At 37.5% G+C, this 20375-nt stretch overlaps 3 protein-coding genes and 1 non-coding gene across 4 annotated transcripts; 2 read left to right on the top strand and 2 right to left on the bottom strand.

Moving 5' to 3' along the window:
• Positions 1-1047: 1047 nt before the first annotated feature.
• Positions 1048-1118, top strand: Trnag-gcc (transfer RNA glycine (anticodon GCC)). The gene has a single exon. It is a non-coding gene; the product is annotated as a tRNA-Gly (tRNA).
• Positions 1119-2378: 1260 nt separating this feature from the next.
• LOC131790436 (uncharacterized) lies at positions 2379-6556 on the top strand. The gene is made up of 6 exons (XM_059107649.2): positions 2379-2513; positions 3717-3738; positions 4287-4457; positions 5081-5218; positions 5856-5935; positions 6405-6556. The coding sequence occupies exons 1-5, from the start codon at positions 2430-2432 to the stop codon at positions 5933-5935; spliced, it is 495 nt and encodes a 164-aa protein (XP_058963632.2). The 5' UTR covers positions 2379-2429; the 3' UTR covers positions 6405-6556.
• Positions 6557-6940: 384 nt separating this feature from the next.
• LOC131790448 (uncharacterized) lies at positions 6941-11860 on the bottom strand. The gene is made up of 8 exons (XM_059107673.2): positions 11788-11860; positions 10720-10799; positions 10141-10168; positions 9693-10001; positions 9054-9260; positions 8756-8929; positions 7577-7732; positions 6941-7161 (listed from the first exon to the last, which is right to left on the bottom strand). The coding sequence occupies exons 2-7, from the start codon at positions 10783-10785 to the stop codon at positions 7590-7592; spliced, it is 927 nt and encodes a 308-aa protein (XP_058963656.2). The 5' UTR covers positions 10786-10799; positions 11788-11860; the 3' UTR covers positions 6941-7161; positions 7577-7589.
• Positions 11861-13209: 1349 nt separating this feature from the next.
• On the bottom strand, positions 13210-19796 carry LOC131790422 (cysteine-rich motor neuron 1 protein). Its single transcript, XM_059107632.2, has 10 exons — positions 19639-19796; positions 18807-18892; positions 18272-18314; positions 17348-17683; positions 16148-16384; positions 15441-15674; positions 14768-14998; positions 14034-14267; positions 13780-13914; positions 13210-13344 (listed from the first exon to the last, which is right to left on the bottom strand). The coding sequence occupies exons 2-10, from the start codon at positions 18888-18890 to the stop codon at positions 13340-13342; spliced, it is 1539 nt and encodes a 512-aa protein (XP_058963615.1). The 5' UTR covers positions 18891-18892; positions 19639-19796; the 3' UTR covers positions 13210-13339.
• Between the last annotated feature and the right edge of the window lie 579 nt (positions 19797-20375).

Below are 20375 nucleotides of genomic sequence, written 5' to 3'. Positions count from 1 at the left end.
TCACGCGGCTTCATCATCACAAGTACCATCCCGGTACGCTTTTGCCAATCGAGTTCCTAGGTTCTCAGAGTGTTCCTGAACCCGTCCTGTTGCTGAAAACTGAAAAGGAGAGCATCACAGACAGGAGGATATCTTGTTTTTGCAAAATTTAAATAATAAATAAACTGATCAAGCTAGCTTAGCCGATTAATTTTTGTTCTGAGACTCTTGTGCATCTTACGATGGATGGTAGATGGGGTCCCTAAGAATCATGTGGATGAACTGTGGTCTCAGTTAAATTCATGAGCCGAGTGTTTTACAGAGTCTCCTTACCGTAAAGTGTAATGTTATTTTTGTAAGCAAGCCAGAAAAGGAACAATGGATAAATGCTTGTTGATATTCTGGTAAACTTAATTTTATTAGTGTTCTATCATGGCACATAATATCAACAAGTGTACAGTTCTTGGTGGAAGCACGGTCAGAACAGTTCTTTTATGTACAAGTTTACTACATTGTCAGTCTAGACTGTCCGCGCGCTTTCCCGTTCTGAAATGGTGTTTCCTTCCTCTTGCTAAATCACTCTATTATGTCCACGATTTGACATCCCTTATCTTTGGTTGCCAAGGAGCAAGGGATTATAGACTCGATATCTTGCTTTAAGTGATTAACGTATCCAGAAGTCACTGATATGTCTATTTTAGTAAGTCAGACTTATAAACAGGCTCTCGCCCTGTGGCGGGGCTCAGAGGTGCATCCGAAAGGGGTATCTTTATCAGGCTTGAGGTATATAAAGGGCAAGGGATTGAATGAGATTCATAGGAAATGATTGAAAGCGTTCGAAGATCAATTTAAAAGATGGAATAGGATAAAAGAGGAAAATGTTTTTAATGTTTTTAATCAAAACTCATGGTCAAACTTCTTAAGTTCTGCCTATCAAGAAAAGTGGATAAACTTTGATCACGATAGGCTTTGTTAAATGATTAAAATGATTACATAATCTTCCAAACAGGCAACGAGGAGCGCATTTTTTTACTTCTCTAAGTCAATTACGCAATCTTATACATAGAAGCACTGATGGTTCAGTGGTAGAATTCTCGCCTGCCACGCGGGAGGCCCGGGTTCGATTCCCGGTCAGTGCATAGTATTTTTTTAATCTATTAATGTTATTCTTAGGTTAGAAACGACTTAGATCCCATGAATTTGAGTTCCTCTGCCGCCGCCCGACTTCAAAATTCGATTTTTTGCGCTACATATCCTATACCATTTGTATTTCGTTTTCTTTGAGCTCTTTCGGTCGTCTTTTACTATCGGTGACAACAATGCAGGGCTAAACTCGTTAGTGCTGGAATAAAAGACGCCATGATTTATGACGTCACCATATGGATATGTTCCTAGCCAGACTATTGAAATAAGAAAATTAATCTGTCTATTTTCTTACTTAAATCTATCTGCTCCGATATCCCCTTTTTGTAATACTAATACGAAAATAAAGATACAGGCAATAAGGTCAGGAAAGGGTCTGCCGAGGAACTGTTTGTAAAGCTTATTTACTGAATGTCTGTAAGATACACGCGGTTCTTTAGATTGTATGATGATTTGTGAGCATCTGAAACAAGTGACAGAATATCCTAACAACTGTTTAAAACTAAGCAATTTTGTGTGTCAATTTGATTTTCTGTCGCATTTTACTGTCATATTGGGTAATTGCATTATTATTTTTTAGCATTTTAATCTCCGACGGCGGCGGGATCAATATGACTTTGAAATATTGCCGGCAAATAGACGCAACGCGTAATAAATTTCATGTTTCCGTAGATATACAAGAAACTGATATAACGTCAAACAAAAATTTCAAAATTATTATTTGCAAATCAATGTCAAAAATTCTCATAACCACTGAGACGCGGCATAAACAGACTGTCTATTGTAGAAGTAAAATTTAAAATTAAAGCGATTCGTGCAGAAATGAGAAATGTTAAATTTTGGAAATTATTTGAAAAACTATCCAAAAGAGATATACATTAGTCGAGACAAATCATTACCTGTATCCATTTTTAACAAGTTTCAAAACCTTTAATCAATTTAATGTTTCACACTGGTTAAACCGAACAGGAATAATTATTAAGACAAAATTTTGCTGAACTTTATTTCCTAAGGGGTCCTCACGTAACTTCCGACATTTAGATTTTAATTACGGTCGCGAAATAACACAAAAGAAAAGATTTACTTTTGAGCTAATTCGATAACAAAAGTTTACCTAACTATTTAAACCGCAATTTGAAACACCAATGAAAAGTGATAAAGGATTTACTGACCTGCCGGGTAATGTGATGGACATTGTCCAAAAATGATATACTGTAATTGATGTTCTATATAACAATCGTATCTCGAATTGTTAATCAGAAGCGATCAGAAGAGGTCCTCGAAAGCTGAATAACCTGATTTTCAGCATGAGATATACGAACTTTTTTTTTGTCCTGCTGATTGCCAGCGTGGCAGTTTATGAAACATTTGCTGGAGCAATCGCACAAAAGGTTTGCTCATTTAACGTATTTTGTTTTCATCTCTTTATCTCTTCTTCCTAAGCATACTCACTTATAAAGGGAAAGAATCGAAAGAAACCATTTTTGGGTCTTCTTTATTGTTTCAAGATATTATGGCAACATACATTGACACAATGAACACATCTTTTTTAATATTACGTCTCTGCTCTCTCAACCCGTCGGTAACGAACTCACCATTTTAAAATTTGTTTAATTGAGGTTTTTTTGGATTGAGGGTTTTTTTAATTCCTCAAAGTTTCTTAGTGTTTCTCTCTGTCTCTCTGATATATAAAATAGAACTTTTCAACGAGAGGCGAACAGATAATAATTAATCTCTGATGCAATCTTTATAAAGTACATTATTGACTAAGTAACCGATAAATGGTTTGATAAGAGAACAAAATAATACAGATTGCCTGTTGCAAATTCTTTTTAGGTAATACAAAAATGACAAAATGTTTCTCAATTTTCCTCTAGTAACTGAGAGTTTAAAGAGTGTGATGTGACCAGATGTAATATGAACTTGAGATGTCATGACAACCTGAAATTAAACAAACAGGTTTTATTTCAGAACAGCTCTGATGACTTTAAAATTGCCTTGCGGAAAAACGTTGAATTGGAATGAAAATCGCTGACTCGAAAAAGCTTTTGCTTAGCTAACGGTAAAGGAACTTAACAAAAGGTTCATCTCTTTTTTTCGTTGGTAACCAAAAATTTTAGAAGCTTCCTTTCTCGCACATGGACTGCCGCATCTAAAATAGCCAAACCCAAGAATTCTAGTAAAAATAATATGGTAATAGAAGGTATAATATGAATAATCCTTTGTTTAATCATCAAGTATTCACCACGGTTCGATAAATGAAGAATCATCGTGAAGAATTTAGGGTTTTCATGATCAATGCGTCAGCAAATTGAAGGCAGCCTCGTATAAGTACAGTTCAAATTTGCTCGTTCCGCATTGGTCGATAGCTTCAGGCTTAGGGAATTACATCCCAGTTTTGGTATCTCGAATTAAAATTGTACACCGTTTCTTCTCTAACTTGACCATTCACCTGATTCCAATTCTCGATCCAAATGTTTTTTTTTAATATTCACATTTCCCTTGTATGTGCAAGGAAAATAAGGGGTGAGTTTAGAAATGATTCGAAACTTTCACAAAAGTGATTGTAATTCTTTCTTTCGCCTTCATTTCAGCGCAAAGAAAAGAGATCGTTCGGTAAGTTTTTAAGGTGAAGTTAGATCAAGTTTTATGGAATGGGTATTATGTTATTTACCAAATACAAGAGCCATGATATTTTACCAATATTATAGAAATATCTACAAGCCGATCTGGAGAGAGTGCAGAAAAGAGCCCTTGCATGCATCTTCCCAGGAGCATCATACAAAGAAGCCCTCGATCAAGCAAACATCCCAAGCTTGAGAACCCACCAAGAACAGTTGACATCGACACTTTTCCGATCAGTTTTAGAAAACAAAAACAACAAAATTCATTCTTTAATCCCAAAAAGTTATCAGGCTAATTACAATTTTAGGAAACAGAGGAATTTCAATCTTAATCGTTGTAAGACCGACAGAGCGGCAACAAGTTTCATAAATATGTGTTGCAGAAACAGTTTGTACAATTAATTAATGTGAAGTTACGCAATTCAGTTTTATCTGCAATGTAATTTTAATAAAACACAGTCTATCTATCTATCTATCTATCTATCATAAAACAGACAGCTGATTCCTCTATTGAAACCACGTACTTGATTTCAAATTCAGAAAAACCTGATTGTAAAGAAGTGGTTTTACAGCGCAACCCCGTATGTGAAAAGAAAGGTTGTGACGAAGATGGCAAACCGCAGATGTTTATGTACGAATGTCCCGAAATTCCAGAGATCTGCCCGAAGGAAGAGGTTGATGAAATGGCGGAGTGCTGCCCGAAAAAGTGTGGTAAGAAATTACCGTTAAAGATAGAAATGATAAGTTAGGCTGATGTAATTCACCTACTAGAACCATTGGAACTAACTAATGTGTCAGGAAATATTGGCAAGTCTGCGGATTCGTAAGCCAGCGTTTCGGCCAGGGAAGAATCTCTCATATTGAACTGTATTGTGGGTAACGTTATTAGGATTAGAGGTATATAAGGGAACGATGATCATTTCCTGCTTGAGAGGCTGGAAGATTTGGGGTGGGGGTGGGGGGTGGGTTACTTGGCATTCAGAGGGAACGGAAGGGGAATCAGTCGTCACCAATAGAGTATAGAGGGGGGGATATAGAAAGACTGACTGCCAATTAACTACAAAATAAGGGGTGGGGGTGGGGTGGGGTCATAAGAATGATACAGAGCCTTATGGGCGGGGGGGGGGGGATATCAGGTTAATTTAATTGTGATAGAACCAAAATCCTCCAATCCCCCTCCCTTGGCAAAAAATAATGACTTGTCCCTGAATGTAAGCCACCCAGACAGTAGGGCGTGACATAAAACAAAATCTTTTACTAGCTTAAACAACTGGGAAAATATCAGCAATGATAATATTTGATAATGATAATATTTACTTTTTTTATATGCGCAGTTTGTAGTCCTGGTGGTGATTCGAGTATTTTGTACAAACCCGGAGAGAGTTTCAACGCTGTAAAAGATGGGAAAAATCTGGATTGCGAGTGCGATCCCAACGCAATACCAAGATGTATAGAGCGAATTCAAATCACTCGTAAGTAAAAGTCCATTATTTCTATTTTTTTTCTTTTAGTTTCAACGTCTTCAACTTGAAACGTGATTTTGTTTTCTATTCCCTGTAGAAACAATTAAGTCAATATACTGGATCGGTCAAGGCTAATCTCTCTTGAACTAGTTTAGATCTCGTAACCAGACCTTTCACGGCCAAAAGTTTCAGTGACACGGTTGGATCTCGGTACGAGATTACTTTTATATGTCTTGATTGAGCCCCCTGGCCTCGTTCCAAGTTAAAAGAAGCTTTGTGTGCTTAACACACTTGATAAAGATCTTTAAACATGTTCCTTATCAGCGCCAGGCCTTTCCAAATAGAAAATTAATAATTAATTTACTTATTCCGTCCTATTTTTTATATAATCTCTAAGTAGCTATCACGTAACATTGCATGTGGGTGTCATCTGACCCATAACAGACTGTACACATAATAAACGATATCTCCACTAATAAACGATAGAATTAAAGTGTCTGTGGGAGGGAGGCAGGGGAAAGAGTCAATAATCAGTTATAAGAGCTTATTTTGAGTGATTAAGTGACAAAAACAATAAAGTAGTTGATTACTAAGTTTTTTTTTTGTTACTTATTTTGTGTTTTTAATTGCATTTTTCTTTGGTTAGTTCCACCAAAACTGCCTCCCAGGCCTCCTCCAGTCTTTCCTCCCGGATTTCCCCCAGAAAGGGATTGGCCATGGGTTTAGGTAAGCAAAAGAAAACTTAAAAATCCAACTCAGACAATAATATTAATCCCAAAAATAGTGTTTGGATATGATATGAACGAGAGAAGTTGGACTGGAATTCAAACCTCGTTTCGTGGATCTCTCTCATGGAAAGAACGTTGATTAAGTTGAGTTAAAAATCGTTTAGTAGGTCTCTCCTTTTAAGAAGGAATAGCAGTTGATTGCTGCTGTTCGGGCTTGAGAAATAGAATTCTTTCACGCTTGGCAGTTTAAATTAGTTCGACCTTCTTTGCCTGCTCATAGGACGTAGGCATTGTTAAACTTATGATGATCGTTGGTCGAGCGCAAAAAAAGGAAGCTAATATGGTAGGTTAGGTATAGACAGGACTCTTCCGTATGTTTAAACATAATTGATTATATATTGAGATTTATCGCGAAAATCTTCCCATGAAAATACTGCTCACCTACATAACTTTTTGCCTCTCGACAGGACTGAAAATGAAGGTCAATAGGTGTCCGCTTGGTTTCCAAGATCACCGTTGATAATTATATATACCATTCCAGTTTTGATGATTACAAGTGTTCGAATGCACACAACTTGAAGAAACGTGTCAATATGAATAAATGTTGATGTACACGGTATGGATGCTATATTGCAATATGAATACTGACTACTGGAGGTGACACCTTAAGAATGAGGGCTAAAAACTTGGAGAGGGAGGGGGTAAGGTCCCAATAAAGTTTCTTACGGAGGTGCACTGTCCCAATGTAGCCTTGCTATAAACTTAGAATGAACCCATATGCTCCATTTCCTGAGGTCTTCCGATTTATTGGGAATATTTTGATAGGAATCTCGCTATCAAATTAAGCGTTCGCAGCAACACAGTTTCAAATGTTAATCACCTTGAATAACTTCTCAAGGATTAACACCTGAATACTCAAAATATCACTGTTGCAATTTAATTATAAAAAAAAAACCGCTGCATTAAAGCGTATCTAGAAAATCAAAAACTGATTCTATTATACTTCTCCTTCATGAAACTCGTGCAGAAATTGAATTAATGATAGGACCACCCTTCAGTATTCATTTACGAATTGTTGGGGTTATTTGGGAAAAAATGCATGGCTCACTTATTCCGATTTCAATTATTTAATTTAACTCATCATTTTACAACACTTTTAAACGCCATGTGATATAAATTGACTCGTCTTCGCTTTTTCTGCTCAGGTGTTCTTCAATTCATGTTCTGCAAATGTAAAACATGAGAAATGAAATTCTTTTGAAACTTCTTTTTTCATTTTACTATTTGAGTCCTATGTGTTCTTTTGCAAAGGATCAATTTCCAATTTTCACATACAGGTGTATAATGTTTTGCTTTCTATTTGGTAAATTATCAAGCGGAACCATGAAAAGTATTTTTATTTCGAGGCGGTTGTCGGGTCGAGTCCCCAGTGGTCTGTGAGACTGAAAAAAAGTTAATGTCACATATTTTCATCGAGATTTAAACAAACGCAAACAAAAATCATCAGTCTTAGCACGGCTATTCTCCCGCCCTACCTCTCTTCTGGCAAGGAATTCGTAATATGCTTTCTGAGGTTTCAAAAAGAAAAATTTGTATTGGCTGTGAACAACTGGCGAGTTATTTTTGCCGAGCAACTAACCTTGTTTTATCAGTTATTGCTTCTCTTCATCTTTCTCCTTAATTTTTAAACCACGTTTGTGGTTACCGGGGAAACCGGGCGGGAGAAGTGGAGGCGGTCTGGTAGTGGGTTCAGTTACCTCGATGGCGGGCTCTAAAGTAACAGGTGCACCGGGATCTAAGGGAGCCAGACAGAAACGGAATTAAAGTTGAGTAGAAGTCTTAAAAAGGTTACAGGAGACATGATAGTGTAATAAATTCCGGATAAATCGGTCCTGAGCAAGAGGAACGTAGGTTACGCCGCTCCCGGGCAATGTCACCCCCAGTTACTTCATCCCTTTGTTGAGTGACCTCGTCCCCAGTCACTTCTTCACTCAGCTGAGTGACCTCGCCCCTGTCACTTCTTTACCTAGTTGAGTGACCACGCCCCCAGTCAATTCCGCTCTTGGAGAAGTAACCTCGCCCTCAAGTGTTGTCACGTCGCCCCGAAAGGCTCACCGTTCAGTTTAGTCACTCGCATTCAATTGTGCTAATGTTGCTCCCAATTGTAAATATAACGACAAACCCGGACTAACGATAAATAACCCCCACCCCCTTGTAATGGACCGTTGTAACTTCATGTGCAACTAAGGTGAATCAAATTAGCAGGTTTTTTTGCTCAGTGTCCCGAAAATATATAAGTGTGCCTTCTAGAGGTCCCTTTCACAGATACGACCACAGAACAGTTATGGGTTGAACATCTTAGAGTTCGCCTGAGGTCAGGGAATCATAAACTTGCGGGCAGGGGATCTGACAACTTACAAGTGTAGTGAGTGCCACTTTTCCTTACGATGACAGAACTAAATGAAATATGTGTTATAATGCTTTTCCTGCCTGGAGATCCAATTGGTGAAAAAGTGTGGTTAAGGTCTTGGAAGTGCTGCCCGAGGTTGCAGGCCAAGAGCATCATTGTCGCGTTTGAGGTCTCTGTTTGTCACTTAACATTAACAGACTGAAGTCGGGTGGGAAGCTATCAAAATTTATTTCGTATTCGCTTTCGAATAACTTTTATAAACTCATAAAAATGTGCGCGTGACCTTGGGCACGAATCTGGACTACGCTAAAAAACAAATCAAATAACGGGATTCGTTAACGTTCCCCTTTTGGGAAAAAAGATGAATTAATGAGCATATCTTGCTCTTTAGTGATTTGATATACTTACTACATGTTGGACAGCATTTCCCAGGCTCGAACACCGGGTTCGGACAATTCGCCGCACATTGCACCACTTTACATTTCGTCTGGCTTGAGACGCATGCGCATTCATAACAACTATTTGGTTGCCTGTTTATCCAAGTCTGACCGTCTTTATAGAGCTTGTTTTTGTGATAACAAGCTGAAAGAAAAAGCGACTAATTTAATGTTTTGGATGCTTTTGATAAGTGATTCCTATGATTTGATAGGTTTTATATTTTCCAAATCACATTCATGTAAAATCTGCTCTCCCATCTCAAACTTACCGCATTTAGGACAACATTTTCCCTGAGCAGCTGGAACAAACTTCTCGCAGGGAAAGAAAAAATCACAGCTGGCTCGACCGTAACAATTCTTGGCTCCTCGATCACATGAACATATCTGACAGCCCATATCGTTATAAACAATAGGATTCTGTGGAATATAGAATGTTTGTCCGTCTTTGTATTTCATCCCGTTAGCTTCACACTCATCTGTAAAAACATAAACATCAACATCCATGTGAGAAACAAGCTCCATGAAATAAAAGGGGGTAAGTTTTAAAGAAAATGTGGTATTGTGTCGGTGGAGGAGTATACCAAGATGATTTGCTTTTATCCACTGAGGTAATGATGTAAATTGGCCACCGTAAAGAGTTTTACAGCTTTGATACTAATGAAAACAAACGAAACAGAAAAAAAAAAGAAAAAGCGCATGATCGTTAACAACAAATAAGCAATTATACAGATCAATATTAAAAAAATCGAAAGCTATCCTCGTGCCACTGACATTGACAATAATTTAAATTTATACGAAGGCGGTGAGAGCACAAAAAAAAAAAAAAGCGGCATTTTTAATTAGTTTTCCTAAACTTTGAAAAAAGTAAACTTGATCAACTATTACCAGGAGGTATAAGCAGAACTTACAAACTAGCTCGTACACTGCATTTGTCCATTTACCACCAACACCATAAAAGCATTGTTTTGATTCCTTGTACACATCATAACCAGTTTCTTTGTTACTTCCCCAGCATTCTCCGAAGTGTTGAACTCCAAACACAAACACGTCACTTGTGTTACGCGCATGCGCAGCGCACATGTCAATCACTGTTTTGAAGTTATATCCTTTGACTTTCCAATTGACGTACTTTTTGGCATTAAAGTAGAGCTTAGGAAGAGCTCGAGCTGATGGCCTGTCACGGTAACAGCCAAGATATCTGTAATGAAATCCACCGTCTGTGATTTAAGAGAGCGTAACAGTCTTTAATGAAGGAGCTTGGCATATTATAGCAAAAATACAATAAAATGAAACAGAATGAAATAAAGTAACAAAAATTCAGAGAAGGTAACAAATACTGTTATTCTAACTTCTCACCAGAATTTGATATTATCTCTCCTGCAGCCTAAAAAGAAAAAGTGCGACTAAATTAACAAAATGATAAATTGAGAACCGGGATAAACTTTTTTCGACACAACTATTTTTTTTTGAAGAAATTACTTCTTGTTAGCACTGTTCTCGTCTAGACATAGCCACGGAGAAAAAGTTCTTAATCATGTAGATCTGTTTACATTATTTCTAGAAGTAATATTCTTGAAGTAATATCTATGAACTGAAGTCAGCTTTGTTCTATGTTATTTGTTTGCGGGACGAAAGCGTCCGCAAATAGCATCGTGAGCAAACTTGACCGTACTCATGATAACTCTAGTAATCTTTTAACCTCTGGGAGTGATAGCGTCCAAATTCTCCAAACAGTATTACTACTGAATCAAACATTCAAGTAATAAGAATAAAAGAAAGGATCGCTTACAAAAGAAGCTCTTCCTTGTTGAACAAATTCTCCTTGTCGGTGCCATAGGAGATGAATGGCAAACAGTAAGGAGAATATGCATACTGATCTTAGGGCGTAAAAGGTTAATTCAAGCTGAAACGCAGCCACTAGTTCTTGACTTTTACCTTAATTTCTAGGAAAAAAGCCATGTGAACCAATAGGAAAAGTACAATTTTCTCTACAGCCTCCATCTCTTTGTTTTCTTCTGAAGAGAATAACAAGTCATTTCATATGTAAACACGAACATCGTTAAACAGATAAATTGAATTTTTCTCTTGATTATTCTATCCAAAATAAACTGAATTGATAAACAATAATCTCGAAAAAGGATACAAAAAGGGGAAAACCCAACGCCACTGGAAGCGGTGACAACGCAATTTTTTTACCTGGATTAATAACGACTGAAAAATCCGTAAGAGCCTGAAAAATGAAATGGTTGATGGGCATTTCGAGCATTTTAAATGTAGCTTGTTATACAAAGAGGAAATAACCCAAAACCTTAACAAAAAGCTGATCAAATAACGAAGTTTTGGCGCATGCAATAGACTATTATTTATTGTTTGCACCCAGTTGGTTGCCCTGCCATTTCACAATCTTTAGATTTCATTGTTTATTTTGTAAATCTGCTGTTGGATATCAATATATTTAAAACAAACAGTCATTGTCTTAAACATCGGCTCCTCTAGACTGATTCTTTCTCTGGAAAAAGGTTTTTTTCGTTGCCCTTGGAAAAAACAGCAAATCTTCATAGTTATCTCGTTAGACCAATTACATATCATTAGGAGACTTACGATTTTATAAGAACAAACCCTTAACATCTTGATTTGATTTGTAATTCGGACAACTTTTAATTGTTCAACTGATCATTCACTTTTCTGCAATCTATATATATCGATAGTGATAATCTAATTTTAAATGTGGCATAAAAGCAACTTTTTGCTGCTCATGTAATCTTGAAGTAACTTTTAAAAGAAAGACAAAAGTGAAAAAAGCTTAATCTTTGTTAATTACTCAAGGTTTCTCATCGGGGAAAAGTTGGGGAGTTCAGATAAAAGCAGATTAGTCTGAACTGTTACAAAAGTAAAATCAAAGATCAGCGATAGACAACTACATGTATTTTTGTGATCGCTGTTGATCAATGTCATTTAAATAGGAATAAATTGTTCGTTTTTAAAAAATTGCTCTTAACCCACCTTAGAGTCGTTTCTTGAAGAGTCTTCAAAAGCTTCTCGCGTTAACTTAACGCATTTATTTATGACGAGTTCCGGCTTCAATTATCAGTAGCTGAGATACCGCTTTAGCTAGCTAAGTATGTCAAATGCCGTGAAAAGGGTTTTCCGGTTTTTTATTTACATTTCTGAAATCATTGATCCAACAAGGAGCTCCTTTCTCCTTAATTTTCTAATAATCACGATGAAAATAATCACTGCACATTTTGAGCTCGGCGAGACACGAAAAGCCTTGCTAAAAGCTTGCGTTTGAGCTCAGACTTAGGAACAATGATACTGATTATAAATGAAAATGGCGGGAGAAAAGCTAATTATTGACAACGAATTATATTTTTTCTCAACTAAATGAATAAACCTGAAAATTTAACATAGAGTCAATCAACGAAACAAATGAATTTCATGGGTTCAGACATCAGTGAAATCGTTCCACGAGAAATTCCTCACATACATGTGCCTTCTCTTTCGTTTCGTTTTGTTTTTTGGATAAATCGGCCATTGACCACAGGAAGGCTGTCATATCTCTTCTAGCAAATGAGACGCTTATTAAGCGTAATCACACTTTCCATTTTCATAACTTTTCGTCAACGTTATTTATTGCGTCAAACGCGTTTATTAGTGAATTCCTTGGTTTCTGATGCTTTTCCTCCGCCTGTTTGTATTAGTTATTAGCTGTCCAGTTTTTTATTTATTTCAGTTTACAGAAATTGGCCGAAATTTCTTTATGTTCAAAGGCAATTTACCTCAACGTATAACACTGATTATTGTTATCGGCTTGGCTTTTATGGGGCTCGGCACTTTCGTTTGACCATTGTTTAAATGTAATTTCTGTGGGTTGTAGAATAAAGCGATTACAAATTCGGTTGGATTCCCTTCACATGTGTGATTACGAGAGGACCAGCTTAGGGAGCCTTTAGGAGTACTGGAAAGAAACAATTGATTCAAAACGTTTTTTTTACCGAAATAGCGTTTTTCTCTACTAAACGGTAAAAAACAAAACGTCTGTTGGGGAACAACGATTATTTCATCGAAGGAATTATGGACAAAATGTACCAGACGGGAGACATATCTGAGGAATCATGAAAGAAACATGAAGCCACTCCAACAAAAAATTAATTCTGTGCAGGTGTCGCGGTCAGAGGAGAGCAAGCCAACATTTGTGGGGTCTGGGCCGAGTTGAAGAGGTACAGGCAAGGGGGCAAGGTGAATTAATGCCTCCTTTGCCTAAGCCTTGCCTCGATTTTCTTCGCTGGCTCGCTTTGTTTTAAGTTTTCTCAGCTTTTTTTTTCAATTTTTTTTGCATATCACCACAAGGGTACTGTTAGGAATAGACTAACCAAATATGCATCCAGCCATCGAATCATTTACATACTTCACTTCAAGTCTTACTCAGATTAACCGTGACTTTATTCTTATCGTACTTTACACAATTTAACACAGTTAAGGAATTTCATAAAATTCATGCGAATTCCATTTGTTGTCCTTGTTCAGCTCTTCAGCTGAGCTGCTGAAGACTCTTTCATTCTGAGAAATAAACACGAAAAAATTACGCAATGATCACGAGTTAAAACATGGCTGAATATTAATTAAAACATTCCAATCATTTAGGAATAAGCAAGGGCATTCGATAACAGTTCAATGATCTTCTAATCCTGGAATTCTGAGTAAAGGGTCTATTAAGACGCACGCTGAAAAATGAAATTAAGGGGGTTCACTTTTTGAACGAGCTCCAAACAAGAAAGGCATGTGATAATTATTCGCAGTTGTCAGGCATCGGTTTGAAAAATACTGGAAATTTCAACAGCCACTTGTCTTGTAGACTGGCTCAAGCAAAATTTTCTTGGCTTTAAACTTTACTCTGACTTTGAATAGTGTTACTTTTATTCTCTGCGGTGACATGAATGAATGCATGATTCATGATTCATGGCGTCATACTAAAGCTTTTTGTTAGGTTCTTACCTGATTGACAGCTTCCAGGCTTCCTTGTACAGTGTGCAATACCACCCTGCTGACACGTGCATGTCACGCAGTCTTCTCCAGAAACTTTCTGCCATTGGTCGCCTGGTGACAATTGCTCTCCATTGTTGTAACAGGCTTAAAGGAAGTAATAGAAATATTGATTTCTTGATGCAGTTCTTACATAATTTTTATCAACGTTCAGTCTCACCATCATTTTACAAAGTTAATGTGAATAATGTGGAGAGGATACGTACCGCATACTGGGCAACACTGTCCAGTTATTTTAACAGATTTTTCACAGCCCAATTCCTGAATATCGCAGTCGAATATCTTATGACACTTGTGTTTCCCGGCGTCACATTTGCACTGTCGGCAGATTATACTGCTCTTATCAACAGATTGCTGCAGCACCTCAGCACTCTCGCCATCATGAAACAACCGGCCGTTTATCTTACAACTGAGAGCCGGGGGCTTTGGATTAGCTAGAACTGAACAAAGAATCATATGAGACTTTTCTGGGTCAAAAAGCAATAAATTGATAAACAATCCTTCCGAAGAGAGGTCCGTTTGCGTTTGTAATCATGTTCAAACAAAAACGTTTTACATACAAATGTCCTCGTGGCTGAAAGACCGATTCTACCTTTAGCTTAGATCCACTGTGTGCGAATCAATCTATCATAAATCAACGATGGTGTCTGAATCATTATCACAATTAATTTACGACACGCCTCACGACACAAAAAGTTTACAAGATCAGATTATTATAAAATATTACCACTAGTTATATCAGATGAAGCTATCTGGTTACGACTCATGCTTTACGAAAGTAACTCGAGCTGAACCCGTCTCGTGAGATGCACATGAATGAAACGCCCTTCAGGAAACTCCCCCACCCTCTTGGTTAGATTTTCCAGGTAATCTCCTAATCAATGTGGCCAAGTACATCACATTGTGTAACTTGATCAACCAATAGAATACTCAAGCTTACCACAGGTTGGACAACACTGGTCCACTCGATGCTCATAACGCACGCATTCCGGATTATCCATTTCGCAGTGGAAGAGGTGATGACATCCGTCTACTTTGCCTCCCTGACAAGAGCACTGATCGCATGCCGCAGTCTTCTTATCGGCGGACATGTAAAACACCTCCATACTTTCTCCGTCTTTGTAATGTCGTGCTCCAACCTTGCAGTAAGGCGGGGAGGGTTTGGGTACGACTGAAAAAAAAGCGGTTGTGTATAATACTTTAATAATTTCTTACTGGTTGAGCAATTAGAGAATGATCACTGAATGCAATTGGGAAATTCAGTCAGTCATTTCCAGACAGTCATTTCCAGACAGTCAGTCCTTGCGTCGTTCTTGGGTCAGTCTGTGAATCGGTGTGTCTGTTTGTCAGTAAGCTAGATAGCCAGCCAGCCAGCCTGCTAGCCTGCTAGTCAGTCAGTTTGTCAATCAGTCCGTCAGTCAGGCAGTGGGTCACTAAGCAAATTAGTTGAATCACTGAGCAAGTGAATTGATGAGTGAGTCAGTCAAACAGTTGGTGAGTTTGCGAGCCAGTTAGCTAACCAGTGAGTCAGTCACTCACTCATCCACTCGTGATTAGCGAGTCGGTTATTTTATCTTCCATCCAAACACCCAGTCAATCAAACAATTACGTACCGCGTGCGCAAGCCGGGCAACATTGGCCTGGAATTTTTATATGGCTATTACACCCGGCTTTGTTCTTCTCGCAGTAGTAGATTCTGTGGCACTTCTCCAATTTTCCTGCCATGCAAGTACACTGATGACACTCGCCTAGTTGTTTGCCGTGGAAGTCTCTAAGAAGTTCCAAGCTATCGCCTTGTTTGTAGGTTTGGTCGTCGACTTTACAAACAGGTGCATTACTGGGAACATCTGTGGATGATTCAAGGCAATGAAATAAATAAAAAGATAAATTTTACCAGCGTATCAACCAATTTTTGAATATTTTCTTGCTTATTTCACGATCATGATTTGCGGTCGCTATTCACTGTACGGTTAAGTTGTCAACCAAGTCACATGTCACTGAGTGATCTCTCAACGTCCTAGTCCTCAGTTGATAGCCTAGAATCTCCTGTTGATACTGACTCTTCATACTACGATGTATGGTCGATTCAAAGTTCATTTATAAACATAATTAAACCTGCTTTTCAGTCTCTATCATATATATTTATTGTCCATATAAAAAAAATAAAAATTACACGTCACCTCGAATATATGTATTTTATGTTCTCGTGACAATAACAGTATCTCACTCGTTCGCTGCGTGACTCGTAAGATATCGTTCTTGGCACTCGAACATAAAATCTATATATTCTCGTCACCTTGCCATACCCTCTATGTAATACCTTTTTGGCACTTAGGACAGCATTGTGCTGATGTCTTGACATAGCCGTTACAACTGGAATCGTTCATGACACAGTCGAAGAGGAAATGGCAGTCGTCTATTTTTCCGTTCGCACAGGTACACTGATCACATTGACCGTTTTTATGATCTCCATTGTACACTTCCATGCTGTCTCCCTCATCATACGTTTGTCCTTCGACATTACAAGCCGGCGAAGATTTTACTGGGAGTGGATGCGCTGAGGAAAAACGTTGACAACTGTTAGGGTAAGACAGGTATTCAAATGTCAAACGCAACTTACCAGGAATGCACGATATTCAATCGTATTTGAAGTCCTTTTCAAAGATGGCAGATAACGCTTCGGTCTCGACTACAAGACTTCCATAGACATAGATAATGTAATAACTACTTTCCTGTTCAACGCAAAAGACATTTTAGGCTGATATGGCACAAACACGACTTCTTTGGTAATATATTTTTTTTATTGTAAATGATTTTCGGCTTATCTTTGACATCGACTAAACTTCACGACGCCATTAACCAAAATCGGACATTTGTGACTTAAATCGGCCTAAAATTGAAAACTAGTGTCTAAAATCGGAAACTAATGTCTAAAATCAAATATCAGACACTAGTGTCCAAAGTCAAAAAATCGGACTCGAAAAAAAAAATCGAAATTTGAACACTGGAGTTAAAAATCAAAAATAATACCCTAGCGTTCAAATTCAAGAATTGGACACTATTGTCAAAAAATCAAAAATCAGACATTGGTGTTCAAGCTTCTTAAGTCAAAAATGAGACACTGGTGTCCAAAACAAAATTCGGACACTTGAGTCCAAAATGAAAAATCGGTCACGGTTGTCCAAAATAAAAAATCGGAATCTAGTGTCCAAAATAAAAAATCAGACTTTGGTGGCCAAATCAAAAATCGGACGTTAGTGTCTCAAAGTGGAAAACAGTTTCCAAAACTGTTGTTAGATATAACTGTGGAAATGGTACCTGTTCCTAAAGTCAGCCGCGCGAGATGGTGTGGTTTGAAATGCAAACGCAAGAGCCAATGCAAGTGCAAAAAAATTAATTTTGAGAAACACTATTTTATTAAAACCAAGTTCATGTCTGTAGTAGCATAATCAGTTGGATGGATGGATGAATTAATGAATGAGTAAATCAAAATCCATAAGAGTGATTTGATGTAGCTCACCTTTGATGCGATAAATATAATTGGTGCTTGCTTTTCCGACGCCATTGATACAGTTGCCGGATTTTCCATATTTATCGTAATTCAACGCAGCGTTTTTCCCAGACCAGCACTCTCCAAAGTATTGAATTCCAAACACGGCCGTGTATCCGTCCTTAAAAGCACTTTCGGCACAAAGCTGTATGACTTCACTCATATCTTCCCAAAAGTCCCAGATATTTTTGCCGTCTGGCAAATTTCCTTTTTTTCTGAAGTTTTTAACCAACTTATCTAACAATCTAGGTTGATTTTTGCTGTTTTGGTCTCTGAAACATCCAACTGGTTCGTACTCTATTTCAACTAGAAATAGGAAAATAACTAATTTCAACTACGCAAGCTTATGAAATTTCCCAAACCTCAAATTTAATTAATTTCAAATTCCTCCAAGTAAAGTCCTCATTTTTTTTTCAAAACGAAATATGTAATACTGATGCGAACCATAACTAATGGGTCAAGTATGGTAACGTCATAGAGGTGTACCTTTTGGAAAAAAATAGAATCGCAGCGAGTTCAACAGAATGGAGTGGTCGAATAACGAAATGTTGAAAAGCGAAATAAATGACGAAACATTTCATCGCAATTGCCTGTCTTCTTTCTAAGGAACAGTCGTTATTTATCGCTTGAAGGGTGTGTGTGGCGGACTGATTTGCGTGTTTTAAGAGGGAAATGAAGGGGGAGGATCAGTTATCGCCGATAGAGTATAAAGGAGGGACTATTGAAAATTGACTGCCAATTGACTGCTGATGAGGGAAGGAGGAGGGGAAGGAATATTAAAAAGCCTCGTAGGGGGATCAGGTAAATTCAATCATAACACAACGAGATTCTTTTAGCTCCTCCCCAGGCGGTAAATAATGTCGGATACTTTAATATTTATTTATAAATTCTTACCCTCAACATCTCTGACAGTTCTGATCTTTTCTTCCCGTGCCTCCTGAGGGTTTTAATCAAAATATTATAGAAGTATTTTCAAATAACGAACGAATGCGAATTTGCCCACCACGCTAATACAATCGATGAAAGCTTTGTGAGTCTTTACAGACGATTTATGCATAGAGTAGAGGTTAATAGGGAGGGTTGGAGAAGCTAAGGGGTCTTGCAGATGGCCGAGTCTTGTAAGAACATTAGGTGTTTTAACAGTTGACGAAATATGGCTTGAATGCCGGATTGTTAACCGCAGCAAAGCTGCTGCCTTAGCACCACTAATTAAAAAGATTACCAGTGATTAATTTTTTAGGAAGTATATGTAATAGATTTTTAACGACGCTACGTATTTTCATCGCATCTCACTGGTAGGTGCAACTCCTTTATCATATTTATTGATTTACAATCTCATCATATCATGAGATTATAAACTGATCTTTGATCATAGTGATTCCACTGAGTTTGTGATGATTTATGAAGTTTTTGTTAGCGTAATAATTACCAGAGTGTCATGTTTCTTTCCTTCTATTGTTAAAACCACGAAGAATACGACCAGAAATGTTTGAAAAGACCGTCTTATGTCCATACCTTCAGGGAAAACAAAAATAAGTACACAGAAAAAAATAGAATGTACAATGTCCATTTAGATTGAGTAGAATGTGTCCTTGAGACACCAAGAAAAAAAATGCTGTGGTCGTTGTTGGTTGATCAATAAGTATTTCAAATGGTCTCAATTTGGAGGATCAGTCTTGAGAATTCCCTTTGTGTTTGGCAGCGTCAAAGCCTTTCGGCGGGAGGATACTTCGGGTCATTTTCTAATTTTTTTAAAAAAATCTGCAACTGTTGAAACCTATGTCAACGGAAGCTTCCTAATATTCTTATTTTCGCGCTCGCAAAAGCTCTCTAAAATAAGTGAAGGTTCTTAATTTCAAAGATTTGGCTGCCCTGAAAAAGACATTCTGTTGAGGCTTTTGCAAATAGCCTCAAGAGCTGATCCAGTTTTTACCATATTGATACCTTGCGTCAGAATTTAAAGAAAAAATCCTCTCCATCTCGCAAACTTACATTTGGATCAATACTAATAACTGAACAGCTTCCAAAATTTCTATCTCAGCACCAATTTATATGAATAAGTTAAGACATCTTAAACAGAAAAGTGGGCAAATAAAATTGTCTTATTAAGATAACGAAAAAAAGGGGCAGCCAAAATTCGACTCGCCGCTCAGAGTAGCAAATAACCCCGAGAATTGTTATAAAGTTGCTGTAACGTGTTCAGTGGACCCTTTTTTTTTGTATGTTGAATGGACAGTTAAGAGAAAGTAGGTCTCACTTACCGGAATTCAGAATTATTGGTGCTGGAAAGTAAATTTCTTCATTCAAGTGCGTGCAAAGTTGAAAGCGCTACAGGGGACGGATTCAGGCCGAACCTTGTCTTGGCACCAGCCTTTAGTAAAGCTGTTAAAGTAGACTAATTCTTATGTCAAGCACGTTCAAGACCTGAAGTTGCAGGAAATTTGAATTTTAATACATATTTTCTTCCAAACCAAACAGTTGCTATCATCAGCTTTGTAAGGTAAATATTAAAACACTTGTTCTTTACAACAAATTCGTTATTATGAATTGGTTACTTCGCTTGAGGAAAGATCGAAAAATCCAACTCAAATTTTCATTTTCAAAATAGCGACACTAGAAAAACAGGATTTTAGCAATTTTTAGGCTTATAAGCTCAATTTTGCCATCGCCAGTGAAAGAAAAGGCGTTTGGTTTAGTTTAATGATGGTATAAATGATCAGATTGATACTTTGAAAAGCATACTGAGTGGGCAATAATTGTTTGTTCAATACGAATAGCAAAGAAAACAAATTAGACAAAAATCCGGTTGCAGAATTGTACCTAAATTTTTTAACTCAATGAAAATCCTTAAGTATTAAGATATTTTTTTAGCGTTGAAGCTTAAAATGAAACCCACAAAGAATGCTATGAGACTGAATCTTGATATAATTGTTGCTAAAGGATAAAGATTCAGTGCAATCCTCACAGAAGTTAATTGGAATATCGGATGTTATGGTTA

This window comes from Pocillopora verrucosa, chromosome 10, assembly GCF_036669915.1.
Source record: "Pocillopora verrucosa isolate sample1 chromosome 10, ASM3666991v2, whole genome shotgun sequence".
Taxonomy (NCBI): domain Eukaryota; kingdom Metazoa; phylum Cnidaria; class Anthozoa; order Scleractinia; family Pocilloporidae; genus Pocillopora; species Pocillopora verrucosa.
Note: the sequence above shows the minus strand (reverse complement) of the source record. Positions and strands in the feature narration are given on the sequence as shown.

Coding starts and splice junctions, on each gene's coding strand:
- LOC131790436 (XM_059107649.2), top strand. CDS start 2,430: ATGAGATATACGAACTTTTTTTTTGTCCTGCTGATTGCCAGCGTGGCA. Junction 2,514..3,716: donor CTGGAGCAATCGCACAAAAG/GTTTGCTCATTT, acceptor CCTTCATTTCAG/CGCAAAGAAAAGAGATCGTT. Junction 4,458..5,080: donor GTGCTGCCCGAAAAAGTGTG/GTAAGAAATTAC, acceptor TTATATGCGCAG/TTTGTAGTCCTGGTGGTGAT.
- LOC131790448 (XM_059107673.2), bottom strand. CDS start 10,785: ATGGAGGCTGTAGAGAAAATTGTACTTTTCCTATTGGTTCACATGGCT. Junction 10,169..10,719: donor CTTTTTTCCTAGAAATTAAG/GTAAAAGTCAAG, acceptor TTTTCTTTTTAG/GCTGCAGGAGAGATAATATC. Junction 7,733..8,755: donor GAAATGCTGTCCAACATGTA/GTAAGTATATCA, acceptor TGGCTCCCTTAG/ATCCCGGTGCACCTGTTACT.
- LOC131790422 (XM_059107632.2), bottom strand. CDS start 18,890: ATGGACATAAGACGGTCTTTTCAAACATTTCTGGTCGTATTCTTCGTG. Junction 18,315..18,806: donor GAAAGAAACATGACACTCTG/GTAATTATTACG, acceptor TAAAACCCTCAG/GAGGCACGGGAAGAAAAGAT. Junction 17,684..18,271: donor AACTGTCAGAGATGTTGAGG/GTAAGAATTTAT, acceptor TCCTATTTCTAG/TTGAAATAGAGTACGAACCA.